General features: G+C 67.4%; 4 protein-coding genes across 4 annotated transcripts; 2 read left to right on the forward strand and 2 right to left on the reverse strand.

Moving 5' to 3' along the window:
- Positions 1 to 1783: 1783 nt before the first annotated feature.
- EMIHUDRAFT_73242 (hypothetical protein) lies at positions 1784 to 2215 on the reverse strand (the record flags this gene model as incomplete). Its single annotated transcript, XM_005780336.1, has 2 exons — positions 1784 to 2050; positions 2168 to 2215. Coding segments are annotated over 2 exons (315 nt in total), but the record flags the coding sequence as incomplete, so codon positions are not given.
- An 8456-nt stretch (positions 2216 to 10671) lies between these two features.
- EMIHUDRAFT_457106 (hypothetical protein) lies at positions 10672 to 14209 on the forward strand (the record flags this gene model as incomplete). Its single annotated transcript, XM_005780337.1, has 10 exons — positions 10672 to 11413; positions 11468 to 11553; positions 11641 to 11700; positions 11811 to 11985; positions 12107 to 12170; positions 12309 to 12369; positions 12734 to 13045; positions 13113 to 13244; positions 13273 to 13746; positions 13817 to 14209. 10 exons carry the CDS (start codon positions 10672 to 10674, stop codon positions 14207 to 14209), a joined length of 2499 nt encoding a protein of 832 aa, XP_005780394.1.
- A 3202-nt stretch (positions 14210 to 17411) lies between these two features.
- On the forward strand, positions 17412 to 18665 carry EMIHUDRAFT_114477 (hypothetical protein; the record flags this gene model as incomplete). Its single annotated transcript, XM_005780338.1, has 1 exon — positions 17412 to 18665. One exon carries the CDS (start codon positions 17412 to 17414, stop codon positions 18663 to 18665), a length of 1254 nt encoding a protein of 417 aa, XP_005780395.1.
- A 208-nt stretch (positions 18666 to 18873) lies between these two features.
- EMIHUDRAFT_443110 (hypothetical protein) lies at positions 18874 to 20159 on the reverse strand. Its single transcript, XM_005780339.1, has 2 exons — positions 19491 to 20159; positions 18874 to 19426 (listed from the first exon to the last, which is right to left on the reverse strand). The coding sequence occupies exons 1-2, from the start codon at positions 20136 to 20138 to the stop codon at positions 19043 to 19045; spliced, it is 1032 nt and encodes a 343-aa protein (XP_005780396.1). The 5' UTR covers positions 20139 to 20159; the 3' UTR covers positions 18874 to 19042.

A 20159-nucleotide genomic window follows, 5' to 3' on the forward strand; every position in this document is an offset into this window, starting at 1 on the left:
GCTGTAGAGCTCTAGCTAGAGCTCTACATGCGTCCGTCGCGTGACTGTAGAGGTGAGCGCGATTTTGCTGTATTTGTAGAGGCTGAGATCCGCATCGCCCAGGTCTCAATCAATTCGCATGTCATCCCAGCATGGGTCTGCTGAGTGCTGTGGATGGAGTGTGTATTCCAGGTTGTACTGAGATGCAATAAAACATTCCAGGATGCGATGAATGGAATGAGATCGGAGTCAAGATGGAGTCGGTTACGGTTTCTGCGGGGAATAGGAGAGGGGTGTGGGGTCACTCCCCCGAGAATCTCATCTGACGAGTCGGTTATGGTTTCTGCGGAGCGCGGGGGGAGTGTGCGCAGCTCTGTCCCCCGGTCATTCCAGGTGTCACTCCAGCTCCAATGCAGAGAGTCGCCGACGCGACGCAGGTCACGGCGGACCCAACCCAGCCCCGCGCCAACTACAGCTCCCCCCCGGCATCGCACCCACAAGGGCCGCCCCTCGCGCTTTGGCCGCGCTTTGCCTTTCAAGGCCGACCCGACGCAAGTCCCCAGGGCTCTCGGGCTGGCCGGTCTGTTTTGAAGGCGCCGCTTGGGCAGGCCAAACGGCGCCGCGACCCAAACGGCCGCTGCGACGTCGTGCCTGAGGAGGAGGAGGCTGGCGAGGGCGACGAGCTGGACCTCCAGTCCTTCCTGGAGGGAGTTTCGGAAGACGACCCGGAACTCCTCCGCATCATGCCCTCTTTCACCATGCCCTCTTTCGGCGCGCTGCGCACGGTCGAAGATGCCGACCGCGCCCGAGCTGCGGCCTCTTCTGACAGCGCGCTCGATCTGCTCTGACCTGTGCGCGAGCCCAGCGAGGCACGCTTTCAGGCACGTGGGCGCTGCTTGCACGGGGCGTCGCCCGCCGCGCCCCCGCCGCATCTCCCCTGTCCCGTTCGCTCTTCTTCTCCTCCCTGTCTGGTCAGCACTAAGCGGGTCCGCACACAGCCGAGACGCCGGAGTGCGCTGTGCAGGGATCGCTCTGCCGTGCGGAGATCCGCGCCGCATGTGCAGGCGCAGCTCCAGCGTCCAGGGGCGCAGCATGAGCATCTCGCCCCCACACCCCAGCACGTGCTCTTGCGTGCGTACGGCTGTAGTGCGTCTCTCATGAACAATAAAGTAACTACAACTTGACAAAAAGAAGATATGTGCGGGGTCGGCTGATGTACGCAGTGCTCAAACTTTACCGGTATATGGCTATGGGAGTTTTTGTGGCTAATCAAACCCAAGGCCTGCACTAATCAAAAAGTGGTACGGGATACCAGTTGCCTCACGGAAATCAAAGCGAGTCGGAGTGCCTTCTTGGTGGCAAAATCGGCAAAATCGGCAAAATACCGGGGCATTTTGCGGGTAGCCTGCCGACGCGCCACGGGCCGGCGCCCGTGTGCCTCGCCGCCGCGTCCGGCGACGACATCGATGCTGTCTGGGCCCGAGCGTGACTCGCAACTCCACGATTTGCGGTCCACCGACAAATTTGGCTGCCCCCATCAAAGTTGACTTCTCTCCTTAGATACACATACATACCTGGAAAAACCCGGGTGTATACACCCGGGTAATACCCGCACTTTTGCATGGTTTCGCCCCCCGGGGACCACACCGACAGCCGCTACAACTAATGAAAACCCCGCATACCACTTTCGCATACCACTATACCATACCACTCCAAAACTAATCAAAATATCGCCAAATACCGGTCTCATACCGGTAAAGTTTGAGCACTGCGCCACACGCGACCGTCGCACTCGTGTCCCCCCTCACCACTCGTACCCTGCGTGCATGCTGAAGCTGGTCTCGTCGAGCGAGAGGTGGCCCGTGTCGCCGAGGGAGATCATCGAGACGGAACCCGTCGGGCGGATCTTGAGGTGCGTGAGGGAGCAGTTGTAGGTGCAGAGCCGCAGCCACGCCTCGGGCGGCAGCTGCAGCGCGCGCAGCGCCATGTAGCGGATCACGTTGCCGTGGCACACGACGATGTCGTACTCGTGCTGCGACACGCGCGGCGGCTTGCTCGCGCGGGGGCTGAGCTTGCCGGGGGCGGTCGCGGCGCCGGCGGCGCCGTCGGAGGCCACCTCCGCAGCGCCGTCGCCCCGCCCGCCGCCAGCGCCGTCGTCGGGGGGATAGGGCGGCCTGCCCCGGTAGACGAGGGCCCGGTAAGCGGCCTCCATGCGCGCGCCCTCGACGTGCACCTCGCGCGCACCGTCCGCCAGCGCGCCCTTGGAGTACGGGATGCGGTGCGCGGGCGGGTACCCCTCGGCCAAGTTCGGGTCCGGCGCGAGCCTAAGGGAGGTTCCGAGACGGTTCCGAGAAGGTTCCGAGAAGGTTCCGAGGAGGGGTACCCCTCGGCCAAGTTCGGGTCCGGCGCGAGCCTGCGGACCCTCCCGGCGGGAAGCTCTGCGGCGATGAGGTCCGCGGTCTCCTTGGCGCGGGTCAGGGTGCCTAGAAGGTGACAACAACGCTCCCTCGCACGACACTGGGCACGGGACTGGCGCGCACTGGCACTAACAAGAAGCAGACTACGCCAACCTCAGGGCGGGGAGACGGACTCGTGCGGAGTAGGTGGCCATGCATACGGCGGTGTGCAGAGTACTAGTGGTGCATCTACCAATCTCGGGGCGGCCTACGTGCCAATACGCCAACCTCGGGGCACGAATACGGTGTTGTGCAGCGTCTTCGGAGCACCGCGAGAATACAACGGAGAAGAGTACAGTGGATACAGCGGAAGACGGGTGAACACGGCTGAATACGTGTCCTCTCGGGCGCTAGTTCGGATACCTGAATACGTGTGTCCGCTTCTAGGTCAGCGTGCTCACGTGGAGCCGCACGTGCGCCTCGCGCCCCTCCTCCTGCAGCGCGCCGCGGAGCATCTCCGCAATCCGCCGGCCGGTGGCGGTGGCCTGCTGCCTGCCGAGCGGCGTGAGGGTCTGCTCGGCGTCGAGGCGCGGGAAGGCCTCGTCGAGCGGCATGCCAAAGTCGCGGTCGGGCACGCCTACAGGAAGGCACCAGGAAGGGTCTAGGAAAGGTCCGAGAAGCGGCATGCCAAAGTCGCGGTCGGGCACGCCGGCAGGGCGGGAGAGAGCGCGCGAGAGCGGCCTCTGCTCGTCGTACTGGCCGTGCCGCACGAGGATGATGTGGCGGGTGGGCGCGCCTGGCGCGGCAGCGGTGGCCATGCGGGTGACGGCGAGGCGAGGCGGGGGCGAGAGGGAGACGGGGAGGAGCGAGGGAGGAGACGGAGGATGAAGAGAGCGCAGCCGAGAGAGCGGCCGTGGCACCTCCGTACGCGTGCTCGAGGTACGCGCGCCGGTAGAGCGCAGGCAGCTCCGCCTCGGGCGTCCGCTCCAGCAGCCGCTCCACGCGCTCGCTCGACCTGTCGGTGTGCTCGGCGTAGAGCGATCGCACGGCGTCGGCATAGTCGGCGATGGGCCAGGCGTGGCGGAGCGCGCGAGCCACCTCGCGGTCCGACGGCTCGCAGTAGTCCCAGTTCCGGTCCCACGCCGGGTACGGCCTCGCCGGCAGGAAGCGCTGCTCCTCATACTCGGCGGGCAGGTCCTGGAAGCGGATGTCATCGTCCGCCTCGCACGACGCGGCGCGCTGGAGCGCGACCGTGCCGGCGGCGGCGGCGATAGCCGCGGCGGCGGCGGCGGCGGCGGGTGCGGACGCGGCGGAGGAGCGAGAGAGCGTGGAGCGGCGTCGCGATGCCGCTCGCACTGCCGCCCTCGCAAACAACATAGGAGAGCCGAACCGGGGCGCCTCCAAGAATTCTTTTGATAACCAACAACTCGAATTCTTTGTTCGAAGCCCGAGCACTCAGCACCAGCCTCGCGCGCTCGGCATGCCTGCTGCTCGCCTGCCGACCTGGCCAGGCCGCGCGTGGCTGGCGCCAGCTCGTCATCGCAGCGGAGCACCGGAGGCGCGGTTTGCCCGCTGCTGGCTCTCGCCCCGCCGGCGGTTCCACGTGAGTCTATCACACTCTGCCGCCGAAACCAGGCGGAAATGTGCCTCCTCACAGCTCCTCATGGATCTGCGAAGAGAACCGTCTCCTCCAAGTAGCTCCACAGCCGGTCCGGCTCGCCCCTCGGGGGCTTCATTCAAGCGTGCTGTGTGAGTGTTGAGGTGATACGAGCGCGCGTGGGCGCGGCGCGAGTGCCGTTTTGGGTCTCTTTTATACCAGTGATGAAATATAAACCGACTTTACCACGCGCGCGCACGCGCGCCGCGCTCCTCGACTCTCTCGCACCCGCCCCGAGCCACGCCCCTCACGAGATAGGCGGCTGCGACCCTGAGAGTGCGCAGCGGTGCCGCTGGCGTGCTCACCACACCCACCCATCATGCCTGCATCATTCCTGCACGCACTGCCCGGTCTGGCCGGGGCGTGGGGCGAGATCTGGCATGGCGGCGCGCTTGAATTGAGCGCCTTTGATCGTCTCGCGGCGACTGCTCGCAGGCCGGGCGGCCAGAAACTGTGCCGCTCAGCCATCCGCCGAAGCGAGCGCGCCGGCGGCGGTCCGCCGCCGGCGCGCTCGGCTCAGTGTCTTCAAGCCCGCCGCCGGTGGGGAGCTCCGCATGCCGCACGCCTGCTTTTCGCTGCGCATGCTCGAGCCCCCCGGCGAGGGCTTGTGCTGTGAATAGCAGGCGTGGTCTGTACTCGCCAGAGCACCAGCAACCCCTCCCGTTTGCATGCCCGGCCGGACGAAGGCTGGCTCGGCCGCGTCCCGGCGCGGGCACGCGTCAACGGCGGCTACTGCTGCGCCGCTCTCGCTGCCGAAAAGGATCGAGGCGGCGGCGGAGAGCGGCAAGGTCAGCGTGGTGCAGACGTGGCTCGCCGGGGATGGGCGGGTTGACGCGACGTGCGTGCATCGCGGTGTGAGCGGCTGTACGCTCCTGCTGATCGCCGCCAAACAAGGTCACAAGCAGCTCGTTGAACTGCTGCTGAAGCGCGGCGCGGAGGCGGACGCGCGAGACAGCGAAGGCTGTACGGCGCTGATGGCCGCCGCCGCCAACGGCCACGAGCGCGTGGCCGAGATGCTGCTGCGGCACGGCGCAGGGATCAGCCTGCAGGACCGCGAAGGCGGCACCGCGTTGATGTCGGCCGCCGCCAACGGCCACGAGCAGGTGGTCGAGGTGCTGATTCAGCACGGGGCGGAGATCAACCTTCAAGACAGCGACGGCCACACCGCGCTGGTGTTCGCCGCGCGCTACGGCCACCCTGCCGTGGTGCTTCGCTTGCTGCGGGCGGGCGCAGACATGACGCTGCGCACTGCGGAGGGCAAGACGGCGCTGCAGATCGCCAAAGAGAAGGGCCACACCGAGTGCGTCGAGGCTTTCAGGACGTATCTCGGGGAGGTGGCGGGCCGGCGCGAGGCGCCGTCGGCCGAGGCGGGCGGCGCAGGGGCGAACGGCGCACCGGAAGTCGAGGCGGCGGCGGGCGCCAGTGCTGCGGCCTCTGCTGTGAGCGGCGAGGGCGGCGCGGAGGCCGCGCCGGGCAGCGGAGAGGTGCCAGAGGAGGTCGTGCTTGCGGCTCGTGGAGGCGACGGATTTCCGGTGCTGGCGTGGCTCGACGGCGGCGGGTGGGTCGACGCGACGTTCGAGTACACCTTTGCTTGCGGCACTCGCGTGAGCGGCGTGACGCTGCTGATGATCGCAATGATCAAAGGCCACGCGGGGCTGGCCGAGGCGCTTCTGCGGCGCGGCGCGGATGTCTCATTGCAGAAGAGCAACGGCGGCTCCGCGCTGAGCCTCGCCGCCTTGAACGGCCGCGAGGAGATGGTCGAGCTGGCATTGCAGCACGGCGCGGAGATCGACCAGCAAAACAATTTTGGCAGCACAGCGCTGATCGAGGCCGCCTACAGAGGCCACGAGCGGGTGGTCGACACGCTGATCCGGCGCGGAGATCGACCATCAGGACAACGACGGCGACACCGCTCTGATGGCCGCCGCCGCCCTCGGGGGTTGCCCCGCAGTCGTGCTTCGCTTGCTGCGGGCGGGCGCAGACATGAAGCTGCGCACTGCGGCGGCCAAGACGGCGCTGCAGTACGCCAAGGAGAAGGGCCACACCGAGTGCGTCGAGGCTTTCAGGACGTATCTCGGGGAGGTGGCGGCAGCTCGGAGCAAGGCGGCGGCGGTCGAGGCGGATGGCGCGGGGACGAGCGGCGCACCCGCAGGCGAGGCGGTGGCGGGCGCCAGTGCCGCGGCCTCTGCTGTGAGCGGCGAGGGCGGCGCGGAGGCCGCGCCGGGCAGCGGAGAGGTGCCAGAGGAGGTCGTGCTAGCGGTTCGGCGAGGCGAGGAGGCGGCGGTGCTGGAGTGGCTCGACGGCGGCGGGTGGGTCGACGCGACGTTCGAGTACACCTTTGCTTGCGGCACTCGCGTGAGCGGCGTGACGCTGCTGATGATCGCAATGATCAAAGGCCACGCGGGGCTGGCCGAGGCGCTTCTGCGGCGCGGCGCGGATGTCTCATTGCAGAAGAGCAACGGCGGCACCGCGCTGAGCCTCGCCGCCTTGAACGGCCGCGAGGAGATGGTCGAGCTGGCGTTGCGGCACGGCGCGGAGATGGACCAGCGAACCAATACCTGCGGCACTGCGCTGATGCAGGCCGCCGCGAAAGGCCACGAGCGGATTGTCGACACGCTGATCCGGCTTGGCGCAGAGATCGACATGCAGGTCAACAAGGGCGACACCGCACTGATGCTCGCCGCCCTTGGCAACCATCCCGCCGTGGTGCGCCAGCTGCTGCGGGCGGGCGCAGATATGACGCTGTGCACCAAGAAGGGCAAGACCGCGCTGCAGTACGCCAAGGAGAGGGGCCACGCCGAGTGCGTGCGCGCCCTCGAGGAGCATGCGGCGGCCAAGGCGGCGGCCGAGAAGGCGGCGGAGGAGGCGGCGTGGGCTGCGGAGGCGGCGGCGAGGGCGGCGCAGAGGGCGGCGGAGGAGAAGGAGGCGGCGCGGCACGCCGACGAGCTGCTGGCGGAGGTCGAGGCGGAGAAGCGCGCCAAGGGCAAGAAGGGCAAGAAGAAGAAGAAGAAGGGCGGCGGGAGCGGCGGCGCTGGGCCGTCGCAGGAGGTGCCGGGGGAGGCAGCCGCAGCCGCGCCCGCGCCGTTGGACAGGGAGGGGCTGCTCAAGCTTCTCGCGGAGCTCCACGAGGACAGGATCCGGTTCGGCATCACGCCGGAGACGTCGGTCGAGGGGCTGGCGGAGGCGCTGGGAGAGGCGGCGGGCGAGGCGAGCGAGGAGGAGGGCGACGAGGAGACGGCGGAGGCGGCCGAGGAGGAGGGCGTGGAGGCGGCAGCGGAGGCGCGCCGGCAGGCAGCGGCGGAGGCTGCGGCCGTGGCAGCTGCAGAGGAGGAGGAGGAGGCTGCCGCAGCGGAGGAGGAGGCGGAGGAGGCGGCAGTAGCGGCGGCAGAGGCGGCGGCGGCAGAGGCGGCGGCGGCAGAGGCGGCAGCGACGGCGGCGGCGGCAGAGGCGGCGGCAGCGGCGGCGGCGGCAGAGGCGGCGCTCGCCGCAGCCAAGGCGAGGCGCGCGTCAGGTGCCGCTGCGAGGGCCAGGGCGCGGGAGGCGGCCTAGCCCGCGCACAAGGACAGCTGGCGCAGTGGCAGCCATGGGGAAGGGTCTCTCGTACTCTGGGGTGCGTTCTCTCGTGAACGATCGTGGCTGTGGGCTGGGCCCCGCGCCGCGCGGGCGCGCGTGCGGTCCTTCGAGGTCCCGCCGGGAGCTGCTCACACAGCCGTACGTGAGGTGGGCGGTGGCGCATTTTGAGGTGGGGGAGGGGCTAGGGGAGGGGCGGAGAGACGCGGCAGCGCTGATTGGCCTCGGGCGTGACCCGAGCTCGAGGCGCGGGACCGCCGCGCTGCGGGAACTGTACTGTCCCGCACTGGCGGGGTCGTGGGGGGACAGTGCGCCACAAGACTTGTCGGCGTGTTGTGTTGCACTGACTGTCGGGGGGGTGTGAGTTGACCCCAGCAAGGACTCTCACGCCCCCCCCCTTTGGGAGGTTCCCCGGAGGGAGGTTCGTGTCATGAGAGAAGATACACCCCTCCGTGTATCTAGACGGGCGGAAGATACACTGAAGATACACTTATGCGGAGATACACGGCCCAGCCCAAACGAAGAGGTGTATCTTCATACGAAGATACACCGCGGCCCAAACGAAGAGGTGTATCTTGACGGAGCGCGTTCATAGTGAAGATACACGTAAGCGGGAGCGGCAGTTGCTCATGCCGCTGGAGGGGCTCGGCCCGCCCTTTGAGGGCCCCAATGGCATCATGTTCCGCGCCGGCTTCTGGAAGGGCAAGCCCGTGGTTCTCCGCATGTCGTCCGCGTCCAGCACCGGCTACGAGAACGTGTTCAAGCAGGGCGGCAGCAAGAAGCGCAACCGTCCCTATGTCGCCAAGTTCAAGCGGGTCGGCGAGAAGACTCAGCGCCACCTGCCCGACTCGAACAGCGCGACAGCCGAGGAGGCGGCCGCCAAGCTGGCCTACCACCACGAGTACGGGTCGGAGCTGCCGCCGCCTGCAGCTCGCCAGCCTCGCCGCTCCCCGGAGGTGCGCTCCTGAGCCCGCACCCATCCTGGCTGCGCTCAGTCCTCCTTCCCTGGGCTGTAGGAGATGGCGGCAGAGCGGGCGGTCAAGGAGGCGCGCAAGCAGGCCAGGCGGCCGCAGAGGCCGCCGCTCACGCCCGCGCCGGCGCAGCCTCCACAGTCTCCTCTCACGGGTCCCGGCGTGCCGTGTGTGCCGGTAATCCCTCTCCCCATGGGCTACCGCCCCCTCCCCTCGGAGCCAGTCATCCCTGTGGGCCCTGTGGGTGAGCCCCAGCCAGGCCAGTGCCAGCACTCGTGGGACCCAGCCACCTGCGCCCTCTGCAACTGGTCCTGGGGCGCCCGGCGCTGAGATACACTCAAGATACACTCGAAGATACACTTCGTAGATACACCGGAGGAATGTTATAAAGTGTATCTTTGAAAATGTATAGTCAAGTGTATCTTTGGCTATCACTCGAACTTTGGACAAGGGAATCGCCAGAAGAGGGGGGCGTGAGAGTCCTTGGACCCCAGCCCGTGGCTTACTTTTTCTGTTTCTGAGGGGCGTGGAGGTGCGCGCGGGTCGCGTCCGCGGGGAGGAGTCGCTCTCTCTCCCATCAGACATGCTCGACACAGATGCGGACAGGCGGAGAGGCAAGCACTCTAACACAGGCAACAAAAAAAGAAAAGTGACGAACAAGCGATCCTTGCGTGTCTGCCAGGCTCCTTCATCGCAAGCGCCAGTCACAGCCTCCTGCCGCTCAGCCCTACGATGTCCATCCTCTTCGCCCTGGCGCCCCTCGCCAGACCCGACGGCTTCACCCTCGCGGCGAGCAGCGCAGTCCGCCTCCCCCTCCAAGCCCGGTCCCGCCTCCGCCGGCCCTCGACGGAACGCTCGCCGCCGCGTGACTGTATGGATTGCGGCCGGCCCACAGCAACACAGAAAAGAGAAACCCGAGCACGAAATTCTTTTTTTTTTGATGCCCGCGCGGGAGAAAGAGAGTGAACGCGCTCAGCACCAGCAACCCCTCCCGTTTGCATGCCCGGCCGGACGAAGGCTGGCTCGGCCGCGTCCCGGCGCGGGCACGCGTCAACGGCGGCTACTGCTGCGCCGCTCTCGCTGCCGAAAAGGATCGAGGCGGCGGCGGAGAGCGGCAAGGTCAGCGTGGTGCAGACGTGGCTCGCCGGGGATGGGCGGGTTGACGCGACGTGCGTGCATCGCGGTGTGAGCGGCTGTACGCTCCTGCTGATCGCCGCCAAACAAGGGCGGCCTAGCCCGCGCACAAGGACAGCTGGCGCAGTGGCAGCCATGGGGAAGGGTCTCTCGTACTCTGGGGTGCGTTCTCTCGTGAACGATCGTGGCTGTGGGCTGGGCCCCGCGCCGCGCGGGCGCGCGTGCGGTCCTTCGAGGTCCCGCCGGGAGCTGCTCACACAGCCGTACGTGAGGTGGGCGGTGGCGCATTTTGAGGTGGGGGAGGGGCTAGGGGAGGGGCGGAGAGACGCAGCGCTGCTCGGGCGTGACCCGAGCTAACGCGCCGTTTCTAAGCCTTTTCGCACACCGCGGCACCCTCCACCCACCCCACTGGTTTCTCAGCTTCGGCCGGCAGCCCCAGGTAAGCCGGGAGCTAGGTAAAATGACTCATTGGACCTAAAGAGAAAGAAAACAGACCAACAAGAAAAATGGACTTGGATTTCTTTCTGCTGTGAGACAGACTTGTTTTGTTTAAATTCTTTCTCGGCGCGGTCGAGGGCGCGGGGGTGGGTCGCGCAGTGCCCGCTGGCGGGGCAAGCGGCGAGGGGGTCGCCGGGGGGGTTGGGATGATGGGGATGGTCTTTTCGGCGAGCACTACGGTGCTCGCGGATTCGACTGTCCCCCCGATCGTGCCCACCTCCATGAGGACGACGGCGCCTTCTAAAGGTCCGTCGCAGGCTGTGCCTCTTTTGGTACCTGTGTAAATAAATAAATAAAACGGACATCCCAAGCTAGGGCTGGGTCGAGGACAGACACGTCCCCACCTTTGGTACCTGTGTCGAACCTGTGTGCGGTGCGTGAGAATTCTTTTTGTTGAATTCTCGGGGGGCGGTTCGAGGAATCTCCGCATCGCGTGCGGTCGGACCGCACCTGTTCCTCGTTTGCGATGTCGACCCTGATCGCGCTCATCTGCGTCGCTCCGGCGGCAGCCTTCCGCACGGGCGTGTGGCATCACCCTCCCGACGCGTCAACTTCCTCCTCTCTTTTTCCTCGGGCCGCGACCGCGGCGATGCAGCTCCCGGGGATGGCGCAGGCGGCCACCGCCGCTGCCACGGTGGTGCAGGAGGTGGCCGGCTCGGTTCAGGACGTCGAGGCGCCCGACGCGGACGACAGCTTCGTCGCCATCGACGAGAGCCGCACCGGCCTGGTCGACGAGGAGGGCCTTCCGCTGGTGTATGACAAGGAGGCGATCCAAAAGTACTGGGAGGGGCAGGGCGGCGCGCTGCAGTCGCGCTGGGCGGAGTTTCTGTCGGTGAGCGTTCCCTTCCTCACGCGCGTGGCGGCGCTCCTCGTCTCGGGCGGCACCGACGCGCTGAACGACTCGGCCTCGGAGCTCGCACGCGACGCCCGAGAGCGGATCCAAAAGTTGGGGCCGACGTACGTCAAGATGGGACAGATGATGTCGGTGCGGCCCGACATCCTGCCTCAAGCGGCGCTCGACGAGCTCACCATCCTGCAAGACGGCGTCGAGGGCTTCCCCGCTGACGTGGCGCGCGAGATGGTCGAGGAGGAGCTTGGCGCCCCGATCGACGAGTTGTTTTCCGACTTCTCGGCCGAGCCGGCGGCGGCGGCCTCGCTGGCGCAGGTCTTCCGGGCGACGCTCCGCTCGAGCGGCGAGCCCGGCGGCGGTCGACTCGCTCCCCTCGGCTGCAGCCCTCACCATCGTCGAAGATTGCCCACAGGCGAGGCTGTGGCGGTCAAGGTGCAGCGGCCGGGAGTCCAGTCCCTCGTCTCCAAAGACCTGTACGTGCTGCGGCGGGCGGCGGAGGTCTACCAGGGGCTGGCGAGCCGCCGCTGCCCGCGCCCTCCGCGGTCCGCGCCCAGCGCCAGGGCTGCGCGCGTGTCCCGCGTGTAGGTCGAGCGTTTCGCGCCGCAGCAGCGCACCGACTACGTCGGCTTGCTAAACGAGTGGGCAGTCGGCTTCTACACGGAGCTGGACTTCAAGAACGAGGCGAGCAGCGCGCCGGCAGGCGGCGGGAGAGCTTGGGGCGCGTGTCTCTCAGGCCGGTGCCGCGCGCCGCGTAGGCGGCGAACATGCAGACGATGGCGCGCGGCCTCGCCGAGGCGGGCGTCACGGACGTGGCGGTGCCGCGCGTGTACGAGGCGCTGACGACGCGGCGCGTGCTCGTGAGCGAGTGGATCGACGGGCGCAAGCTGTCTGAGTGCTCGACCGAGGAGGTCCGCGAGCTGGTCGCCATCGGTCAGGAGTGCTTCCTCGTGCAGCTGCTGCAGACAGGCCCCACTCCCTCGCCTCCGCCGCCGGCCCCCGGCAGGGCGCGCCTCGGGAGTCTCGCGGAGCGGCTTCTTTGACCCTTCTCTAGGCTTCTTCCACTCGGACCCGCACCCGGGCAACCTGATGCGGCCGCACGACCAGAGCCGTGCGCGGTGCGACTTTCCCCCCTCACCCGCCTGGCCCGCGCCCCGCCCTCTAGCCCAGCGAGGCCCGAGCGACGCGCACGCCCGCCGCGGAGAGGGCTGTTGCGCGGCGCGACCCGCCCCCTGCGTGCCTGCCGGCGGGCGCAGGCTCGTGCTGATCGACTTTGGTCTGGTCGCGCGCGTGCAGCGCAAGGACCAGGACCTGTTCGTCTCGTCCATCATCCACCTCGCAAACAAGGACTACGCCGCCCTGAGTACTTAGAGTCAATGAATAGTTCATTCGTCCACCTCGCAAACAAGGACTACGCCGCCCTGAGTAATTAGAGTCGATGAATAGTTCACTCATCCACCTCGCAAACAAGGACTACGCCGCCCTGAGTACTTAGAGTCAATGAATAGTTCATTCATCCACCTCGCCAACAAGGACTACGCCGCCCTGAGTAATTAGAGTCGATGAATAGTTCATTCATCCACCCCGCCAACAAGGACTACGCCGCCCTGAGTGATTAATAGTTAGTTAATTACTAGTTAATTACTAGTTAATTCGTTAATTCATCCACCCCGCCAACAAGGACTACGCCGCCCTGATCGACGACTTTGTCGGCCTCGGCATCCTGCCGCCCGACTGCAACCGCGCCAAGGTGCTCCCTCTGATGGACAAGGCGCTCTCGCCGTACGTCAAGGGCGGCGGCGCCAAGAAGTATGAGCAGGAGCTCAAGACCCTCTACGGGATGGACGGCTCGGTCGAGTCCACCGTCGGAGGCTTCCAGGCGATGACCAGCGACATGCTCACCGTGCTCAACGACATCCCCTTCTCCATCCCGCCGTACTTTGCGTTGCTCGCGCGCGCCGTGGTCACGCTCGAGGGGCTCGCGCTGCAGGCCGTTACTCAATAATTAATTAATGAGCTATTAACGAGCTGAGTAGCTCACTCGTGGCTCGCGCTTGCAGGCCGACCCGGACTACGGCCTCGTCCTCGAGGCGTACCCCTTCGTCGCGCGCAAGCTGCTCTCCTCCGACCGGCCCGAGCTGCAAAAGGCGCCGCACCAGGGCTTCGGCGGCGGCGGCGACCCGGGCAGGTGCGTTGACACGCCCAGGGCGCGTCGCATAGGCGCTGCAGGAGGTGCTCTACGGCGGCGGCGACCCCGCCCTCAAGGGGGTGGTGACGCCGACGCGGCTCGCCGCCCTCGTCAACTCGGCCGCCGGAGTCGTCGCGCGGCAGGAGGGCGCCGCTTTTGTCGACCTCGACGCGGTGCCGGACGAGGGCCTCACGCCCGCCGCCGCCGCCGCTTTCGTGCTCTCGCCGGACGCGGCCTCGATCCGCGCCCTCCTCGCCGACGAGGCGGCCGGCGCCTCCGACTTGCTGCTGCGGCAAGCCCTTCGCAAGGCGGTGCCGCTCGTTGCCGCCGCTCTGCCGCAGCCGCCGCGCCTCCCGTTCCTGCCGCCGCCGCCCGAGCCGCTCGAGCTGCCCGTCCCGCTGCCGCCGCGCGCGGGCGCCGCCACGGGCGGGGGGGTGCCGCTGCCGTCGCTCACCTCCGCGCGCGCCCTGCTCGACGCGCTGGCGCCGCCCCTCTCGCGCGACGAGGAGCTCTATGCCCTCTCGCTCGTCGACTGATCACTAGCTAATTCCTAGCGAATTACTAGCTAATTAATAGGAGCTCTATGCCCTCTCGCTCGTCGACTTGCTCAAGTCGACCCTCGGCGAGGAGGCGGCCGCCCTCGCGGCGGGGGACTTGTCGCAGGACCCCGTCGCGGCCGCGCGCGCCGCGAGGCCCATCCTCGCCGCCGCACTCGAGGCGCAGGGCCCCGCCGCCGCCGACTCAGCCGTGGCGCGCCTCGCGCGCGCGGCGCTGCAGCTGCTCGAGACGGTCGACGCGCTGCCGTTCGGCGGCGGCGGCCGCGCAGGGGCGGACAGGGGCGCCGACCCGCTCCGGGAGGTGCTCGCCGGCGTGAGCGACACCGAGCGGGCCGTGCTGCAGGAGGAGCTCGACCGACTCGCTGGCCGGCTGCGCGAGCGGCTCGAGGAGCGGCTGGCGGCGGTTCAGTGAGAGAGTACGCACGGGGAACAAAGGGTGTGTGTGGTACTGATTATCCTATTCCTATTCCGCGTATTTGTCCTACACCAAACATGCAAACAAATATATCATATATGTATGTAAAAGGGAATGCAGTCGAGGAGGAGAGGGGGGGGGAAGGTAGGTAAGGTAAGGTAAACGTCTCCACACACACAAAGTGGTGGGGCAAGGGGGGGCGACCCTCGCATCTCCACGCCCGGACACGGGCAGGAGCCCCACGGCATTCAAAGTGCAAGCACCGGCCCGGTGCCGTGGGTGAGCAACCTGCACCCCACTCCTACTCCTATAACACAACCCCCACAGCGTGGTCGTCTACGTGTTCAGAAACACAGCGAGGCGAGGGTGAAGGGGTAGTACCCGGGGTAAGGGGCTGTGTGGGGCTATCTGTGACTACTCCATCTAGCCTGGGGGGTAGCAGGAGGGGGGGGGCAGAGGGTAAGATATGGGTGAGGCCAGCTACAAGTCGGACGCCCTCCCGTCGTCGTCGGAATACTCCTCGGAGCGGTCGGCGTCCTCGTCGTCGTCCTCGGTCTGCATTGCCTTTGGGCATGTTGAGGCTCATGGCCTTCGATGCCCGCGGCGTGGCCGGGATCTGATGGAAGGCGCTGTTCATGTCAAGCGCGGTCATGAAGCGTGCGCCGCCCAGCCTGTCGAGACATGCTTGCAGGGTGGGCAGGGGGTAGAACGCAGGCACAGTAGCAGCGTTGACCGTGCGGAAGTCGAAGGCCACCCGGTATCCGCCCTTGGGCTTAGGCACCACCACACAGGCGCAGCCGTGCGCTTCCTGCGAGGGCACCAGTGCTCCGACCGCAAAGAAGGTCCGCTGCATCTCGAGTATGGCCTCCTTCTGCTCGTGCCCCTGGTTGAAGTAGGGCTTGTTCTCTATGACCTTCGTCCCGCCCTTTTCTGGGTCGAATTCGGGGCGGAGGGTCACATCGAACACGCCCGCCAGGCAGCTCCCGATGCGGTCCCCTTTGGGGAACACGTAGCGCCTCCGCTCCGTGTAGGTCTCCATCAGCTGCTTGATGCGCCGCTCGTACGCCTCTGTGTCCACGTCTGCTCCCTCGGGCATGGGGTGGGTGGCCCTAGCGACCTCCTCCGCCGACAGCTCGGGTGGCTCGGGCGGCCGCACTGCGTAGTCGAAGTGGCCCTTCTCATCGGGCAGGTAGTAACTGCACAGCACGGTGCCCTTTTGCAGGATTAGTTCGCAGGTCTCCTTGACGTCTAGGACGACTTGGAAGTGCCCCCCCATGACTGTGGTCACGTACGTGCCTATGCCCAGCCGCCCCGCTGCGCAGTCTCGGCCCACGTCGGTGTCGGGCGGCGGCGCCGTGTAGAGGACGCGCCGTCCCTCCAATTGCGCCGGGACGGCGACTCGCACGATGCCACGCCCGTCCCGACCTTGACGCTGGCCAGCGATCCGCACCTCGTCCGCTGCGCGAGCGGTGGCGGCTCTCTCTGCGTCCGCCGCTGCCACGCAAGGGTGGGCCGGCAGGAGCGCCCCGCCCTGCTCGAGCTCCGCGAGGTAGCAGAAGCAGAGGTTCGTGCCTGCCTCGACCCGGATCCGGCCGCCCGTAAGGTTGTCGACCTTGATCGTGATGTGCGAATCCCGGACTCGATGGAGGTTGCTATCCATTTGCGTCTGTAGCTGCAGCGCCGTGCGTGCAAAGAAGGCGCCCCTCGCCTCGTCGCCGGCTACGTCCTCGCCGGTAAGAGGTATCGGGAGGACGAGCTTACCCTCCATGGCGGGGTGGACCCTGACACGAACGGCGGTGGTCCCCCACGCCTTGAAGTTCGTGCGCTCGGCGAGCCGGCCCCGCGCGTCTTGCTCCTCTGGCTTTGCGGAGCCCTCGCTTGCAGCCAGGGTGGCGAGCGGGGTCGGGCCGGCGTCGCCGTACCTCCGCGGGATCCCCCACCGGCTGTCCCAGAACTCGCCCGCCGGCATCAGCTTCGGGAGGGGGCTGCGGTGGGCGTGGGTGAGCTCTCGAAGGGGGCTGCCCTCGCTGCCGCACGCGTACGCGCCTTCGGCAGCGCATTCGTACATGCGTTTGAGCTTGACGTCCGTGACGATGTTGGCCCGGTGCAACTCGCCGCCGTGCCGTAGGATGGCGTGATGCTCACCCAACGCTACATCCTTCACGTGAGTGTAGGAAAAGTCGTTGCCAAAGATGCGAATTTGGTCGTCTCCCTCCGCCACGAGGCCGACATGCTCATAGCGCAATCGCGTCGTTCGCCCACTCTCCAGGTGAGTCGCTGCGATGGCGATTCGCATGCGCAGCGTGCCCACGACTCTCCGCGAGCCGACGCCCGAGAGCGTGATTCCGGTGCTCGACCGGTCGATCACCGCGGCGCCCGCCTTGCACATGCGATCTGCGGTGGCCTCGTCGACGACCGTGACTCCGGCACCAGTGTCGAGGAGCGAGCCCTCCAGTCGGTGGTGCTCGCCCTTTCGGTCCTGGTACGTGAGATCCTCGAACACAGCGGGTATGCTCGGGACCCGTTTCGAGCCGTGCAGCGGCCCCTCAACGACGTCCGAGGTGCGGAGTTCGCGATCTCTCGGGTCGCTATTGCTGGCCGCGTGGAGCCATTGCTCGGAGATTGTGTCGCTGATCACACCGTCCTCCGATGGCGGTGCGCTTCCCCAGGACTCCTCTCGCAAGGGGCCAACAGGAGGAGGCGCGTCCACTGGAAGGGACGCTGCTCCCTCCACTGGAGGGTAGGGTTCCACCCGCGGGCTCGCTCCGTGCGAACTCGCTGTAGGGGTAGTTTCATTCATAGCTATGGACCCGCGCGCGCCGCGCAGGCCGATTGCGGGGCTCTCCCACAACCACGCTGACCAGATCCCCGGACCAGCGACAGAGGCGAAACGACACTCGGCCCGCCGACACAATTCGGCCACTGGACACCATAACTAAATGCGGCGCAGGCCAATCTCAAGTTCCCTTCTCAATTCTTCGCGGGTTTTGGTGCAGTCACCTTCCCCCGCGACAGATTTTAAGGAGAGGGGTGTTGATGCGCTATCCATCGCCCACCCTTGGGCGTCCGCCTCTTCCTATCTCTCTTCGCATTCTCTCTCCGATTCTCGCTGCAACCTTCGTGCCACCTCGCGGTCGCCCTCTTCAATGCTTGGAACGTGAAGCGTCAGCCCCACCGGTATTTCTCGCAATCGAGCAGAATGGCGCGAGAAGCACACCAGCTACGCGACAGCCTCCTCGCGGATCATGGGCCGATGCTGCGCGGCCTGCTGTCGCGGCCGTCCAAGAGCAGCTGCGAGAAGATGCGTCTCTTCCGCGAGCGCGTCGCCGGCGCGCTCTCCACGCTCGAGGCGGCGGAAGAGAGCCTTCCCGCGCTGGCCGAGCTGCAGCAGCTGCGCGAGTTCCTCGACGACCTCGCGCGGAAAAACGAGGCCGCCAAGCAAAAGGCGGCGGCCGCCAAGGCCGCCGCCAACCACCAGTACGCTCCTCCGCCGGCGGCCACCAGCAGCAGCGAGGCTCCGCTGCCCACCGGCGGGAAGCAGAGCCGGGCCGAGGAGGAGAATGCCTCCGGCGCGGCGGGCGCGAGTAGCATGCTCTCCATCCTGACTAAGCGCCCGCGCGCCGGCAGCGCCGAGGAGGAGGTGGCCAGCTCGCTGGCAAGCGTCATGTACGTACATGGCGACGCGCGCGAGCCGTCGGCGGGGGCAGTGGAGGAGCTGCTCTCGCACGTCGCGGCGTGGCTCTCGCGCGTCCTTCCACTGGTGCGGCGGCCCGAGGGCGGCATCGCCTTCGAGCGGCTGGTCGAGCTCTTCCCGCTCGAGGCGGCGAGGCACGCGTCGCTGCTCGCGGCGGCGCGCAAGCAGGCGAGCGCGGATGCGGAGTCGGACCCGTCGAGCAGCCACGCGCTGCTGGGCGACGAGGTGGAGGAGCGCGAGGCGAGCGACGACGCCGGCGCGGAGCCGGAGGCCGCGGACGAGGCGGCAGGGGCGGGCGGCGAGGCGGTGGCGGCCGTCGCGGGCTCGAACGAGTCGGAGCGGCGGCGCTTTGCCGACGAGCGGACGGGGCGGATGGACCTGGCCGAGTACGACAAGTACCACGCCCGCCGGCGCGCCTCCGGCCTCGGCACCGGCGCCTTCCAGCGCTGGTGCTGCGGCCGGTGGGGCCTCGGCGGCGGAGGGGGCAGAGTGAGCAAGGCCTTCTCGCTGCTGGGCTGGCTGGCGAGGATGCGCGCGGCGGAGGTGGTGGAGGAGGCGAATCGCGCGGCGCACGGCGGCGCGCTGACTGAGGTGGGCGAGGGCGCGCCGCTCTCGCGCGAGCGGTACGCCGCAGCGGCGCGCGCAGCGTCAGAGCTGGGCGTGGGGAGGGACGACAACCCGAGCGGGGCCGCGGCGCGGTCGGCGGTCAGGGTGGGCGAGGATGATGGAGGAGCTCAAGGAGGGCCGCGCCCGTTGTGAGCATTTTGAAGTAAATAGCCGCTGATAGAAGAGCAGAGGCCCTGCGCACTCCGGGCGCAGGTGAAACTCTCTGTGACCGAACGGCCGCAAAACCGGACCACTCTCCGGACTCCGCGCGGCACCGCGCGTCTCCCGCGACGTCAATTACTCTTATTCCCGAAACCTGCGTTCCCGAACCCCTCAAGGGATGACTCAAGCTCTCTCAGAGGACAGAGCTCTGTAAATAAATAAAAACGGAGACTTTTACTAGGAGATGGGAAAAAAGGAACGGGTCCCCGGGGCCCGTGGCCGTGCGATCGTTGTGCAGGGTCTTTTTGTCAAGCTCTCCGAGCTCACAGCTGTCCTTGTGGCACAGTCTCCTCTCAGATTCTGCAGATTCACATCACCACACAGGGAACGATGATTCTCTGCGCCTGCGAGTGCGAGCCGATGCAGCAGATGCAGCAGCCGGTGCCGTACTGCCGCGTGCTCGCCGGTGCCTCGTCCTCCGGCGCCTCGTCGCTGGGGTCCTGCCCCGCGTCATCATAGCAGGCCTCGAGCAGCGACGCCTCGAGCAGCGACGCCTTGGTCTCCGCGACGCCCGCCCCCGTCGTGCGGTGGACAACCTCGACCGGCGGGTCTGGCGGCTGCGCGGTTGGCGAAGAATCCCACACTTCAAACGTCACCGCCGCCGGCCGCCACTCGACGCGAAGGTACACTGTCCCGCGGCCGGGAGGAGACAAGGGCAGCACGAGGTCGGCAGCGTCTTCGTCGGCGAGCGCCTATGGCGTGGAGGGGAGGTTCGAACGAGTCGCTGCAGCGGAGGGCCTTCTGTCGCCCAAGCACCGGCAATAGCGACGCCGAGACCGTTCCGAGCACGTCGTCCGAGGAGGAGAGGAGCTCGCGGATCTTCTTCGTGTCGCGGTCCATGATGGTCACAGTCAGAGGGTGGCGAAGCACTTCGCGGAACGCGATGCCGCCAGCGAGCCGCAGGGTCTCCTCCCAGGTTGGAGAAAGACTCGACTTGACGGTGCTACTCGTGGCGGGCGCGCCTCCTGCCGCGGCCACGACGGCGTACGGGTCAGAGCTTCCACCGAGCACTCGCACGTCGGCTCGGCGCAGGCCCGTCGCTCGTCGGAGCGTGATGACCAGCGAACCCTGCTGGTTCAGGCGCAGCTCTGACACGCCGTCGGTGCAACATTCACACGCCGGCTCGGAGGGCGCTGGCTTCCGCGAGCGTGGGAAGAAGCGTGGCGACCTCATTGCATTCTTCGAGCGGAGACTGACCGCCGCCGACGATAGAGCAGCATGTGCGTCCAGCGGAGGCGGCGGCGACGAGCTAGGCGGCGGTGGTGGATGACGATGGAGGGCCGAGATGCTCACCCGTGGAGTCCAACGCCCGCCTCTATCGCCTCCGTCCGCTGTTTGCCGCTGCTCCGAGCCGGCAGGCGGCGTCGTCCGTTTGGGTGCGGTACGTGGGAGCGGAAGCCGCATCAGAAGGGAGCCAGCGACGAC

Source organism: Emiliania huxleyi (genome assembly GCF_000372725.1).
Source record: "Emiliania huxleyi CCMP1516 chromosome Unknown EMIHUscaffold_218, whole genome shotgun sequence".
NCBI classification, from domain to species: Eukaryota; Haptophyta; order Isochrysidales; family Noelaerhabdaceae; genus Emiliania; species Emiliania huxleyi.